Raw genomic sequence first — 14,103 nt, 5'->3', positions numbered from 1 at the left:
GCAATGTACACATATGTTGCCCATGCTAATAAAGCCCTTAAATTGAAATTGAATCGAGAGAGAGACAGAGAGAGAAGGATATGTTAAATCTAACAATTTCAAAACTAATATTGAATTATTGTCAAAACATTGATGAGGGTCTGCTCATAGTAGTAGTCATGGTATGTTGATATTGGAACAAGGCAACAGGATTTTACAAAGCTTTGACAGGATTTCAGTAACCTATTAGCGTAATTCCTGTGCCAAAGTGGTACAGTAGGCTATATTGGACAGGACCGGTGGTGAGTCTTGCAGTTTCATCACCATCCATCGTCACAAAACAGCAATTCAATTGGAGAACCTCTCACGCATCTTAAAACAACAGGCTGCTGCGTGCACCCCTTAGTGGAGGTGAGCAGTTACTGCATGCAGTTCTGACAACCATGAGAGGTTTATTTGAATTTCCTAACAGGAGACAAGTAAGGCCAAGCTTCATGACTAAAATCATTCGCATGAAACAATTCTCATCTATTTGTTGGCCAAGTTGTTAATGTGAGTGTCAGACGAAAGACCTACACGAGTCGGCAGAACACCTTTGAAAAGTGTTACTTTCTGGAAAGTAGAACGAAACGGAAGTAAATTCTAAAGTGGTAGGGATTATTTCCGGTGACGTCGGCTCTTGGGCTGATGCTTCACGCGGGAAACAGCGAGGTCTCCTCATCACGTTGACAGTAAGACATCAAGTTTGTTCGTTTTTATTCAGGGACGAATGTAGCGGATTCTAAGTAGCTGGGTAGACAACCAAACAGATGATACCAGTAACATTGGCCTAGCTACTATTGACCCATTGGAGTCAAATAGTTAGCGAAGAAACGCCACATAATCACTAGCCGGCTAACGTTAACATGCTAGCCACACTGGCATCCATTTACTAGCCACATCGCTACGAATGGCCAGCCAACTATGGTAGCTAATTAGCTAGTATCGGCATGTTCTTGCCACAAAGAAAGCAGCTAGCTAGCTACAATTAGCATATTGTTGTAAATTCAATACTAAGCTTTTATACCCGCATTGAGTTGTCACTTGTAGCTAAACTTAGCTAGCTAAATATTTACATGGTTGTTGTTATTGGCTAGCTAGCCTAAACTACATGTTTTGGTTTAACGCCAAGTTAGCTCTATAGTAAATGAAATGTCAACAGACTCACATGTTCACTCTCAAAGGAATTAGCTTGCTACCTAGCTAGTTAGCTGTTACAACTTGGGCTCCTCTGCAAATTAATAACATTGCTAACTAGTTGTTTGACATTGTTTTATTCTGTGTACTCAGTTGAACACCACTTCTCGTGGAGGCAGAGATGGGAGACACGCTTGAGTTCAACGAGATCTACCAGGAATCCAAGGGGTCCTGGGTCAGTAGCTAGTTTACCTTATCATGCCATCTACCATCAGTGTCTTAACTAACCAGGTCCCGGAGAGCCCCATGCCGTGTAGGCTTTTGTTGTAGCCCAGTACTTAGATGAATCAGGTGTTAGTCCTGTCTAGGATGAAAGTAGAACACATGCCTGTGGGTTTCCAGGATCAGAATTGAAGTACACATGGGTAGCGTGTATATTAAGGTTGTCATGATACCGGTATCAGATACTAGGAAGGAAGCAAACAAAACATGAAGCAGACTTCATTTCTTATTTTGGCACCCAGTCACATGTAGTTTATTTGCAAGCTATAGCACACAATATTTGACAAAGGTAGAAGGACCATAGAATGAAGTCTTTGCTTTGTGGTGCTTGGAAAATCTGGTAATGTAAATCAGTGGTTCCCAAAAGGCGGGGTGCTTGGGGGTCATCCTCCCGCCTAATTGGGTGGTGCATCGTCAGTTCCTCTTGTCCTGTTAGTCATTGCACACCATATATACTGTGTGTATATATATATATATATATATATCTCTCTTGTTATAAATGTCCAGATCAACTAGCCCATGTCAGCTAATGTTTATTTATTTTAATCCCTAATGCTGGAAGGAACCGTGTTGTTGTAATTGGTGTACAAATAAATGACCACAAACTGGAACCAACTGTAACTCAACATCTAGCTACTATCAAGTTTGGCTATAACAATAGCCTAAGTGTATTTATGTGTGAGCGGTGACTCCCCGCAGAACGACGGTCGTCTGAGGTTCAGTAAGCAGAATGTGGTGTATAAGAGCAGTAAGACGGGGAAGGTGGACAACATCCCGGCAGCAGAGCTGTCCCAGGCCACGTGGAGGCGTGTGTGCCTGGGACACGGCATCAAGCTGGCCACCAGCACCGGACATGTCTACAAATATGACGGCTTCAGAGACACGGTGAGGCGGTGGTGTGTGTGTGTGAACGACTGAGAGAATTTGTTTGAAAAATGTTTGTGAATGTCTGTGTGCTGTGATGGTGTGTTTCTTCGTGAGAGTTCCGTGGGCAGTTGTCGGGTGAACCTTTAGATACATTTCTTAATCTGTTCCTTAGGTTGTGTGCCTGGTTGAGTGAGTGCAAGAGTGGATGTGTGTGAGTGCGCGTGTATGTGTGTATAATCTAGCCTTACCAGTGCTGCTGGAAAGGGAGAGAAGGAAGGCTGGTCTCCTGAGGTTAATCAGTGTGTATTTGAAAATGGTTTCTTCTGACTGTGGCGGTTCAGACAATGATGTCATTGTTTATTATCCTGCACACTGTCACTGGTGAGGAATTCAAACATAGGCTGGCTGCTCCACTAACCTGTCAGTTTGATGTGTTCACCTTCTATATCATGTTCCACTGGTTAAACCCCCCTCAGCCCCACTCCCCATGCATTCTCAATGCTTTGAATGTCTGTTTTCAAAAAGTAATGATCATTTATTTGATTTAGGAGTGGTGAAGTGCCCTGGCGAGTTTTGAAATCCACGTATCACGAGCCATCTGTTTGCTAACTTGGTACTACTTGTGAAGCGCGCCGCTCTGCAACGGCGTTTGCTTTGTGTTGATCAGGACTCGACTGTGTTAGCCATAACTGGGTTGTATTCACTAGGCACAACGCGGAAAACAAAGCCGGGGCCAACACGGGGAGGGACGATCTTGTCCAATGAGAAGGGCTTGTTTTCCTTTTCTGTTGCAAAATACTTTTCTACAGTGTCTGCTGATGCATAGCACCCTGGTGATCCTATGGCAGCATCATATTAGTTTTTTCTTATTTAACTAGGCAAGTCAGTTAAGAACAAATTCTCATTTACAATGACGGAGTTCCCCGGGCCTAACCCGAACAACGCCGGGCCAATTGTGAGCCTCCCTAGTTAGGGGGAGAGGAAGAGGGGTGGTGGAATGGAACAACTATGGGGTGGAGGATTGGGACTGTTTGGTGTTTTGTGCATATGCATATATTGATTGTGTGGATAGTGGATGGGAAGGCTGGGATGAGTGTTACTACGGTTGTGTGAGTGTGAGGTAAGCAACCGGACTCTGCCAAAATTGTAATGAGAGACTGCGCTCTTAATACAGGGGCTGATGAGGACAGCAGGAAAACACACACACACTGACATGTTTGTCTTTACACAGTTACAGGCCAGTCATTATATACACACACACACACACACAGATTTATATCCAGTATATAGTCTGAAATGGAAACACACTTAGATCTGTATACATGTCCTGTCACATACAAACACAATGCCTTCATACATCTTCACAAACACATGCACAGATGCTGTCAACACACTGATCTGATATTCTATACACACACACAGCTTGGCGTATAGTCTCTCTTTCGCTGTCCAACACACACACACACACACAGACTGTGGGCTCTCACACACTCTAATAACCCAACAGACAAGCTGATACCCAGGTGCATAAACTCTCTTTCCCACACACTCTTTTTCCTCTCTCACGCACGCACGCACACACACACACACACACACACTCACACACTGTCCTTCACACACATGTGGAAGTGATTGAGGTGTGTGTGTGCCCCAGCTCTAATCGGGCCTGCAGGATAAATAAACAGGCTGATTGTAAGCGGCGGAGAGGGAGGGAGCGGACGGATTACATTCACCTCCAGCATCCCAGGGGGCCGAGGGGCCATAATTGAGCTTTGATGAATTAGACCCCTCATCAAGGGGGAGGAAGGGAGAGGGGGAGGAAAGGGGGTGTGCTTTTTAGTTTTTCAGACTGGTGGGGCATTAAGGATTTAACTGAGAACATCTTTTTCCTCTTTCACGTTCTCTCTTCCTCCTCCCTCTCTCCCCCCACCACACATCTCCTCTCCCCCGCCACACATCTCCTCCTCTCCCCCCTCCACACATCTCCTCCTCTCCCCCCTCCACACATCTCCTCCTCTCCCCCCTCCACACATCTCCCCCTCCACACATCTCCTCCTCCTCTCCTCCTCTCCCCCCTCCACACATCTCCTCCTCTCCCCCCTCCACACATCTCCCTCTCCAGGATTATGAGAGGATCTCGGAGTTCTTCAAGGCCAACTACAAGGTGGAGCTGACAGAGAAGGACATGTGTGTGAAGGGCTGGAACTGGGGCACTGCTAAATTCTCTGGTAAACAACACCCTCTTAAACTCTAAAAGCCTGTCACACAACACCAACAGAGGATCTAATATAGTTTCCTCTTGGATGTTTTCACAACCAGATTTTTAATCTCTCTTGAAGCGTTCATTGTAGCATTTCTCCAGCTATGTTGAGGTGCATTGTGGGAGCTGTAGTCTTTAACACCCCCCGCCCTCCGCAGGTCCATTGTTGTCATTTGACGTGAATGACAGCTCCGTGTTTGAGATCCCCCTGGCCAGCGTGTCCCAGTGTGCCACCGGGAAGAACGAGGTGACGCTGGAGTTCCACCAGAACGATGACGCTGAGGTCTCTCTCATGGAGGTCCGTTTCTACGTCCCCCCCGGCCCCGCAGACGAGGGGGCAGACCCCGTGGAGGTAAACCACGCTCTACTGCCGGACCTGTACCAGGGAGGAGCACTAACTGGTTGAATGGTGGTCATCAGTGCCTTACTGGCTTTACCCCAGCAGATGGCGCTGCCACTACAGCTGTTCTGTACTCAGAAACAATTGTTTTTGCTGCAACATCAATGATGCAGTGATTGATGTTATTCCTGCTTAAACCCTCCCTTCCTTCCTGTCAGGCGTTTGCCGCGAATGTGCTGTCTAAGGCCGATGTGATCCAGGCTACAGGAGATGCTGTGTGTGTCTTCAAAGAGCTGCAGTGCCTCACACCCAGGGGCAGGTACTGTGACATCAGCACCATGAACCACTATTCATCAGTATTAGCAGTCATTACTTTATATAACGTTACTCTACGTTTATCAGATTGATCCGCAAATTGTTCACCTGGCTTGATACGTTCCCCCTTCCAAATAATAACGACTACGGACAAGTAGAGCTGAGCGATTTAATGCTTTTTGAAGTCTGTTTGTTTGATTAGAAACAATAATCACGGTTTTGTTTTTTAGTTAAGAAAACATTATTTTTTTAAATGCATTATGAATTAAGGACACTACAATGATTTTAATGGAAATTCCAAAGCCAAAAATAGTGAACATTCAATTGCCAAAACTAAAATTTCCCCTTGCCTCTGATCAGATCCACATTGCATAGACATCAATAGAAAAATAGGAAATTACTATGAAATACAATATTTCAGTTGTGTTTATTACTTCGTTTTTATTCGATGACTTTATCATTTCTCATTCCTTGAAGTCCTCCTCTCTTCTCTGCTCAGCCAGGAGCAGTCAGCCAGCCAGGCCATCTAACATTGTTCTCCCCCATACTGTTCTCCCCCATACTGTACTGTCTTTAGTCATGCTACTAGTTGGTCAAAGTAGATAAGATATAACTTCCTCAACCGTCTCTGTCTCTCTTCATTGTGTTGTGTACATTCCTCTCTCATATGGCCTGTGTATATGGAACATAACGTAGCAGGTGTAAACGTGTATCTGTCCAGAGATCTGAATCTAATGAAGAAATGCTCATGTCTCCGCCCTCACAATGGGAGTCGTTGTCCCAAAGGCGACAAGGCAGGCGACAAGCTTAGGTCCAAAACGCATTGGGATTATTTTAGGACCGATTCTGGTGAGAGTGAAACCAATCGCTTCACCTCTTCCTCTCTCATCTGTCTCTGTCTGAGACCGAAAAAACGGGCGCCATGGGTTATGGTCTTTGTAGTGTATTACCACATTTCTGTGCCGAACTAGATTAAATATTTGCTTAAGGAAAATGAAACCTCCCTTCAGCCCAGAGTCCCATACAGTTCTTGAATTGATTTCTCTCGTGAATGATTTGATTTCTCTAGAGAAACGGCGAGTTGGACCCCCCCCCCCAAAAAAAACTTAATAGAATTCAAGCAAATTAACCAACGTCGGTCAATTAGTTGTTTAATAACCGCCCAAAAAACAAAATATCACTTGGTCACTCAGCACTACCACTACAAGACAAACACCTACTTTGATCAAAGGTATTTCTCTCTTTCTTGCCATCGTTCACCGACTTTCTTCTCTCTCTCTCTCTGTGTGTCAGGTATGATATCCTCATCTACCCCGCCTTCCTCCACCTCCATGGTAAGACGTTTGACTACAAGATCCCCTACACCACCGTGCTGCGTCTCTTCCTGCTTCCACACAAGGATCAGAGACAGATGTTCTTTGTGGTAAGTGTTGTGTGTGTTTGATTGAGGTGAGTGCTTGACAGTCGACTGTGGACTGTGTTCAGTTGCGTTGGGCACCAAACACACGCGGACAATGCAGTGTGAATGCCGTCGTGCTCACGTCAAACGCCGTGTCAGCCTCTTCGATTCATAACCATTCCCTCCCTCCGTCTACAGATCAGTCTGGACCCGCCCATCAAGCAGGGGCAGACCCGTTACCACTTCCTCATCCTGCTCTTCTCTAAGGAGGAGGAGCTCCGCCTCACCCTCAACATGAGCGAGTGAGTGGGAGAAATAAACGACAGCAGCTCGACAGCACATGGAAGAGGAACAATTAACTTGCTTTGTCGGGTGGTGAGAATCCCTTCATCCGATTTCTGTTTCTCTCCCCCCCTCTCTCTTTTGTGCCCCTTCCCTTCTTTCTCCCTCTACCATCCCTCCTCTCCCCCTCTCTCTCCCTCTTTTCCCGTAGGGAGGAGGTGGAGAAGCGTTATGAAGGGAAGCTCAGTAAGAACATGTCAGGTTCTCTCTATGAGATGGTCAGCAGGGTGATGAAGGCTCTGGTCAACAGGAAGATCACCGTGCCCGGAAACTTCCAGGGGTAAAAAACACCACACAAAAAAACGCTCGCTTGCGGAATCACTCGTAAAACACACACCAATGTTCCTCCTCTCCCTAGAGCTCAAACTCAAACCCCGCGGTGCTTCCAACGGTTCCTCTTTTGCACGGACCTCATTATAGACCCATGTTATCATAAAGCACTTTGTCGTGCGTTTTGGTAATTTAGTCTCCCTCCCCTGTAGGAACACCCCAGGGGCCCAGTGTATAACGTGTTCCTACAAGGCACAGTCCGGCCTGCTCTACCCACTGGAGAGGGGTTTCATCTACGTGCATAAGCCGCCCGTCCACCTGCGCTTCGAGGAGATCTCCTGTGTCAACTTCGCCAGAGGCACCACCACCACGCGCTCCTTCGACTTCGAGGTGGAGACCAAGCAGGGGAACCAGTTCACCTTCAGCAGCATCGAGAGGTACGGCGGGGGACTTGGGAACGGACACACGACCGCGTGTAGACTCTTTGCCTGACGAACGGTTTCTGTTTTTGTTTTTTTGTTTCCCTCTGTCCATCACAGGGAGGAGTACGGGAAGCTGTTTGACTTTGTCAACGCCAAGAAACTCAACATCAAGAATAGAGGATTCAAGGAGGTAACCTTTAGGAGATGTTTACTGTGGTGGAAGTACATTCGACTCTCGTCCGAGATGCGTTTGAGAAATATTGACGGATTTTGCTCTTTTCTTGTGTGTCTGTTGTGTACTCCTGAAGAAGAAGGTTGGTATGGTTACGGGGTTTCGGGAGGGTTGTCTTGGTTTTTTTGGTTTGTAGTGGTTACTGCTCGCATGGTGGGCAGGGGGGCGTGTCTGTGTTGGATGGGGGAAGAGGAGGGTGCTACCATTCTAATCATGGTGATTGGTTGCTGTGAATGGCCATAAATTATTTACTAATCGGTTTATGATTATGCTGAGACGCCGAGAGATGTGTCAGAGTGCGTGTGTGTGAAAAGGAGTGTGTGTGGTTGGTTGCCTGCGTTGTCTTGACTAATGTATTGCCTGAGGTGTTGCAGTGTGTTAACTGAAAGACGAAACACGTCCTCTAAACCAAATACAGGAAATCCTGATTTTTCACCCATAATGTTCTCTGGTAATATAAACAGAGCCAGCTCTGTCCGTCAACGGGCCACTTCGTTCCCCTGGGTGGGAGTTGCCATGGTAACAAAGCGACTACCCTGGGGTCACCCGAATGGTCAAGAACTACAAATGATTCTGTCCTCCACTTCCTCTTGTTTGTCTAGCTTCTAAACTTTTCACCTAGGGAGAATCTCAATTGCGTTTCCTTGATTCTTCGCGTCCTCTCTCTTCGCCTCCTCAAAAACTCTTGGATTTCGAGGTCTGCAGGGAGGGACCTCTGACCTCATCCAGGGGAGAATGACTGCCCCCTCCCTCATTGAAGCCGTGGAGTTCAAGGCTGACCGTGGTACTGCAGGCATTGTTTGCAGAAAACACGATCCCCCATGACATCTTCGTGGTCAATCTTCTTCACCAATCATGGTGCCAAGTACATCAGATGTATGTCCTTGAGTCATTATTTTAAAATCCCACACAGAAGAAGTTAAAATGATAATTGAGTAGATAATGGCAGACTGCAGTACCCTGGTTGGCCTTCAACTGGAGTAACTCAGTGAGAGGGGGCAGCACTGAGCTAGCCTGCAATGTCACTTCCTGGAGTAGCTCAAACTGCGCATGTTATGTCTCCATGAGACGCCCATCTTGACCCACTTCATTTGGCTTCAGTGCGCTATTGAGTCTTCCCATAAGAATGAATGGTGTCACGTAATCGATGGCTTTTTAAATTCATATATACAGTCATTGTTCTCATCCAATGGGTTTTGAGAGGGAGGCGAAGAGAGAGGATGCGAGGAATCAACAAAATGCAATTGAGAACCTTCCCTGGTCTCACTTTATCCTAGGAGTAGTCCTAAAGGTAAGGAGGTAAGAAAAGGAAGCCATTTTAAAGTGTTGGAACACAGCCCCTGTAACTTAACCTGCAGTCCATAGGAAGAGATAGAGATGCAGGGCCTTGCTGGGGCATCATGGGTAGTGTAGTCTGACTCTGCTACCCCCCCCCCAACAGGGCATGAAGAGTAAGAACAACGAGTACAGTGACTCCGATGAAGACCAGCACGATGCCTATCTGGAGAGGATGAAGGCTGAGGGCAAGATCAGAGAGGAGGGAGACGGCAGCAACGACTCCGATGAAGACACCGGTGAGTGACGACTCCCACAGCCAATCAGGTCCTCGGTAGTAAGAGATCTTAGGAATGTATGGCTGTTGTGAGAGATTTCAATTTCCAACAGAGCAACCATGTTAGTGATCTTTTTTCTCTCCTCTTTACTAGATGAGTCTTTCAACCCTGGGGAGGAGAGTGATGTTGCTGAGGAGTGAGTTTTTACCCCTTCATCCATTGCCCACTTCAGTTCCTCTCTCTCTCTCTCTAACAGTATTTCTCTCTCTCTCTCTAACAGTATTTCTCTCTCTCTAACAGTATTTCTCTCTCTCTCTCTCACAGTATTTCTCTCTCTCTAACAGTATTTCTCTCTCTAACAGTATTTCTCTCTCTCTCACAGTATTTCTCTCTCTCTCTAACAGTATTTTCTCTCTCTCTCTCTCTCTCTCTCTCTCTCTCTCTCTCTCTCTCTCTCGCTCTCTCGCTCTCTCGCTCTCTCTCTCTCTCTCAGGTATGACAGTAACGCCTCAGAGAGTGAAAGCGGCAGCGGAGGTGATGGCAGCGATGACGAGGGAAAGAAGAAGACTGCAAAGAAGGCCAAAGTAGTGAAGGAGAGGAAGCCACGCAAAGAGGTGAGAGGGAGGAAGAAAGAAAGGGGAGGAGCAAGGGGAATGGGGGCGGAGTGAGTCGTGAACAGTGAAATGTATGTTTATTGTATCGGAGATAAATATACTTTCGTATTGACTCCTGGAAGCACCTAAATAGTTTGTATTTATGCACATGTGATATGTGTGTGTGCTCATGTTTCTCTCTCCCCCCTCTCTCTGTCTTTTAGAAGAAGCAGAAGGACACCAACGCCCCCAAGAGGCCGATGAGTTCCTACATGCTGTGGCTCAACTCCAGCCGCGAGCACATCAAGTCGGAAAACCCCGGAATCTCAATCACAGAGATCTCCAAGAAGGCCGGAGAGATGTGGAAACAGATAGGGAAGGACGACAAAGAGGTGAGGGGGAGGGGGGGGGGAGGGGGGGCTTTATCTGCTCTCCTCATGTCTTTTTGTTCCTCTGTTCTGCTCTTCTCTCTTCGTCCCTCTCTTTCTCCTGTTTTTGGGGGGGGGGGGGTAATTTAAATGTCCTCCACTTAAATACATTTTATTAAGGAACTATTTATTGCATTTTAAATGTAGTAGCTGCTTGAATAAAACAATGTTTTTAATGGTGAGTGAGCGTTGCGCTTGGTCAAGTTTTTTTGGTTGCATCTCATCACAGCTGTTGGTTGGGTGCCCTCCACTGGGCTCCATGGGCATTTTGAATAAAATAATTGTCACCCTAGCTAACTGTATTTAAACTGTTGTTTAGGAAAACAGATTGGTAACAAAGGGTCTCTCTCTGCTAGGGGTGGGACAGGAAAGCAGAGGAGGCTAAGAAGAACTATGAGAAAGCCATGAAGGAATACAGAGAGAACGGTGGAGGCTCCTCTACACCCTCCAAGAAGTACGAGACCACACACACACACACACCAGGGGAGGCTGGTGGGAGGAGCTGTAGGAGGACGGACTCCTTGTCATAACTGGAATGGAATAAATGGAACGGTTTGAAACATACGGAAACCACCTGTTTTACGCCATTCCGTTGACTCCATTCCAGCCGTGACAATGAGTCCGTCCTCCTATAGCTCCTCCCACCAGCCTCTGACACACACACACACCCATGAACATCAGATACGCACGCGACCAGGTACACTTACAAGCGCTCAAAACACACACTGGGAAACTTGCTTTTAACATGCGCACAAACGTCCGCCCATCTTTGACCATACATGTTCCTTTTCCGTTTCTCCACCAGGGAGAGCAAGAAGGCAGGAGGCAAGAAGGAGGACAAGGCAGGAGGCAAGAAGAGGAAGTCCGACAGAGGAGAGGAAGAAAAGGAGCAAGGAGGGAACGACAGTTTTAAGAGCCGAGAGTTTATCTCCAGCGAGGAGAGTTCGTCTGAGGGCGAACGGAAGAAGGCCAAGAAAGCCAAAGGCAAACCCAAGGGCAAGGTACTGCACCATCACCATGGCAGCAATGGGAATAACTTTATTTGTGTAGCCATTTCCATGGATTATGATCAAAGCGTTAATTAAAATGAAATTGCGGGATTATCATAGTGACGACTCTTTCCCTCTCTCGCTCTCTCAGGAATCTGAGGAAGAGGAGGAAGTGGTGACCACGCCCCCCAGCTCTGAGGAGGACTCTGACTAAGGAGAGGGAGAGGGGCCTCGCTGGAGCTTCTGATGACATCAGAACGAACAGGGAACATTTGGACAAGTTTACACAGTGACAGGTGCACAAAGACATGCAGATTGATACAACGCTCTCACACACACACACACACACACACACACACTAAGCGTTACATGGACCAATAACTTGTACTCTGTCTGTATGTCCAACACATTCTTAGAAAGTGAATTATTATGTACTACATTACCCATGATTCTACTGGGTTCTATTCTATTCGCCCCATGGGGATGGTTGTAGTTTAAAAGCACTGAGACATGCAGGGGTCTTCAGTCTTGAGTTTTTTTCTTGTTGCTTGTCCTTTTGACCTGTTTAGAGAAATGACGAACAGCAATTCTGTACTTTTCTTACATTTTCATTTCCATGTCATGTTTGTTTCTTTGTTTTCAGACAGAATTAATAAATCTTTTGTAATAAAATCTTTGATTGTTTGTAGGAGCTTGAGGAAAGGAAGTCCTCAAGGAAATTAAATTATTTAGGAGGCGATAGGACAAAGCACAGGAAGCCATTTAGGAGTACTGGAATGGGGCCATGAATATCTTTAATGGGTAGAGGAGATGTCGGTTTAACCCCCTTGAGACAGGTCTCCTGTTCATATTATAAACCCTGAAAAGACCCTCAGGAACACAAACTCACACACACCTAGAATATGTAGTTGAACTAAAATATACATGTAAAGTGTTGGTTTCATGAGCTGAAATATAAGATCCAAGAAATGTTCCATATGCACAAAAAGCTTATTTCTCAATGTTTTGCATAAGTTTGTTTACATCCCTGTTAGTGAGCATTTCTCTTTTTGCCCAGACTAATTGATTTATCTTACAGGTGTAGCATATCGAGAAGCTGATTAAGCAGCATGGTCTATTACACAGGAGCACCTTGTGCTGGGGACAATAAAAGGGCACACTAAAATGTGCAGTTCTGACACAACACAATGCACACAGATGGCTCAAGTTTTGAGGGAGTGTGCCATTGTCATGCAGACTGCAGGAATGTCCACCAGAGCTGTTGCCAGAAAATGTCACGTTAATTTATCCACCATAAACCACCTACAACGTCGATTTAGAGAACTTGTAAGTACATCCAACAGGCTTCACAACAGCAGACTACGTATAACCACGTCAGCCCAGGACCTCCACATCCGGCTTCTTACCTGCGGGATCGTCTGAGACCAGCCACCAGGACAGTTGATGAAACTGAGGAGATTTTCTGTCTGTAATAAAGCCCTTTTGTGGGGGAAAAACTAATTCTGATTGGCTGGGCCTGCTCCCCAGTGGGTGGGCCTATGCCCTCCCATACCCATCCATGCCTGCAGCCCTGCCAATTCATGTGAAATCCATAGATTAAGGCCTAACAAGTTTATTTAAATTGACTGATTTCCTTTATATGAACTGTAACTCAGTAAAATTGTTGCATGATGAGCTGATATTTTTGTTCAATATATATTCGATGGAACACTACACAGGGGCAGATAAGGATAGCATCAACACTTATTTTGTACCCAAGTATGCACTCTTCCTTTCTAACACAGTTTTTGTGTTTTCAAAAATGTAGAAGCGTTTTCAGACCATGAATGCGCTCATCAAAACTATTCTACCGTCAAATTTGAGCCCGACTGCTTGCAAAAAGACGAACGCAACCGTACTTATCGCTCGAATCCAAGCAGACAACTGGGTTGGTCTGTCTTTAAAAAAAATCCTAGTAGATCAATACATTTTCTTTGCAGTCATTAAATCATGTTGATCAAAATTGGAAGTATAGCTTTTCAAAGGTGCATAATTATGGGCAATTACTCTCCTTTAATGCATAATTCACCAAACAATGTCAAATCAAGTACATTGTATATACAAATGTATGTGAACACCCCTTCAACTTAGTGGATTCGGTTATTTCATCCTCACCCGTTGCGGACAGTTGTATAAAATTGAGCACACAGCCATGCAATCTCCATAGAGCTCAGTGACTTTCAACATGGCACCGTCATAGGATGCCACCTTTCCCAACAAGTCAGTTTGTCAAATTTCTGCCCTGTTATTGTGAAGTGGAAACGTCTAAGAGCAACAACGGCTCAGCCGCAAACGGGTAGGCCACACAAGCTCACAGAACAGGACCACTGAAGTGCGTCAAAATCGTCTGTCCTCAGTTGCAACACTCACTACCGAGTTTCAAACTGCCTCTGGAAGCAACGTCAACACAAGAACTGTTTGCCGGGAGCTTCATGAAATGGGTTTCCAGCCACAAAAAGCCTAAGATCACCATGCGCAATGCCAAGCATCGGTTGGAGTGTTGTAAAGCTCGCCGCCATTGGACTCCGGGGCAGTGGAAACATGTTATCTGGAGTGATAAATCAAGCTTCACAATCTGGCAGTCCGACGGACAAATTTGGGTTTCACGGATGCCAGG

The 14,103-nt window shown here is 45.9% G+C and overlaps 1 protein-coding gene across 2 annotated transcripts; it reads left to right on the top strand.

The window, feature by feature from the left end:
* Positions 1–400: 400 nt before the first annotated feature.
* LOC110505035 (FACT complex subunit SSRP1) lies at positions 401–12,119 on the top strand. Of its 2 annotated transcripts, none has more exons than XM_036969621.2 (18): positions 401–710; positions 1,309–1,390; positions 2,137–2,322; positions 4,427–4,532; positions 4,723–4,916; positions 5,123–5,223; positions 6,513–6,642; positions 6,817–6,920; positions 7,112–7,240; positions 7,443–7,667; positions 7,770–7,842; positions 9,326–9,458; positions 9,591–9,633; positions 9,931–10,051; positions 10,255–10,422; positions 10,815–10,912; positions 11,264–11,459; positions 11,599–12,119. In XM_036969621.2, exons 2-18 carry the CDS (start codon positions 1,337–1,339, stop codon positions 11,659–11,661), a joined length of 2,124 nt encoding a protein of 707 aa, XP_036825516.1. In that variant the 5' UTR covers positions 401–710; positions 1,309–1,336; the 3' UTR covers positions 11,662–12,119. The 2 variants fall into 2 exon arrangements, with proteins under 2 accessions (XP_036825516.1, XP_090075801.1); XM_090219675.1 differs by having other exon boundaries at positions 685–945.
* Positions 12,120–14,103: the final 1,984 nt, after the last annotated feature.

This window comes from Oncorhynchus mykiss, chromosome 25 (genome assembly GCF_057628025.1).
Source record: "Oncorhynchus mykiss isolate SJ-2025 chromosome 25, ASM5762802v1, whole genome shotgun sequence".
In the NCBI taxonomy this organism is placed as follows: domain Eukaryota; kingdom Metazoa; phylum Chordata; class Actinopteri; order Salmoniformes; family Salmonidae; genus Oncorhynchus; species Oncorhynchus mykiss.
This window is presented reverse-complemented; position numbering and strand designations above follow the sequence as displayed.

Bases quoted from the DNA above. Each gene is read 5' to 3' on its own strand.
- LOC110505035 (XM_036969621.2), top strand. From the start codon at position 1,337: ATGGGAGACACGCTTGAGTTCAACGAGATCTACCAGGAATCCAAGGGG. The intron at 4,917-5,122 runs GTAAACCACGCT...CCTTCCTGTCAG, and splicing joins AGGGGGCAGACCCCGTGGAG to GCGTTTGCCGCGAATGTGCT. The intron at 11,460-11,598 runs GTACTGCACCAT...TCGCTCTCTCAG, and splicing joins AAGGCAAACCCAAGGGCAAG to GAATCTGAGGAAGAGGAGGA.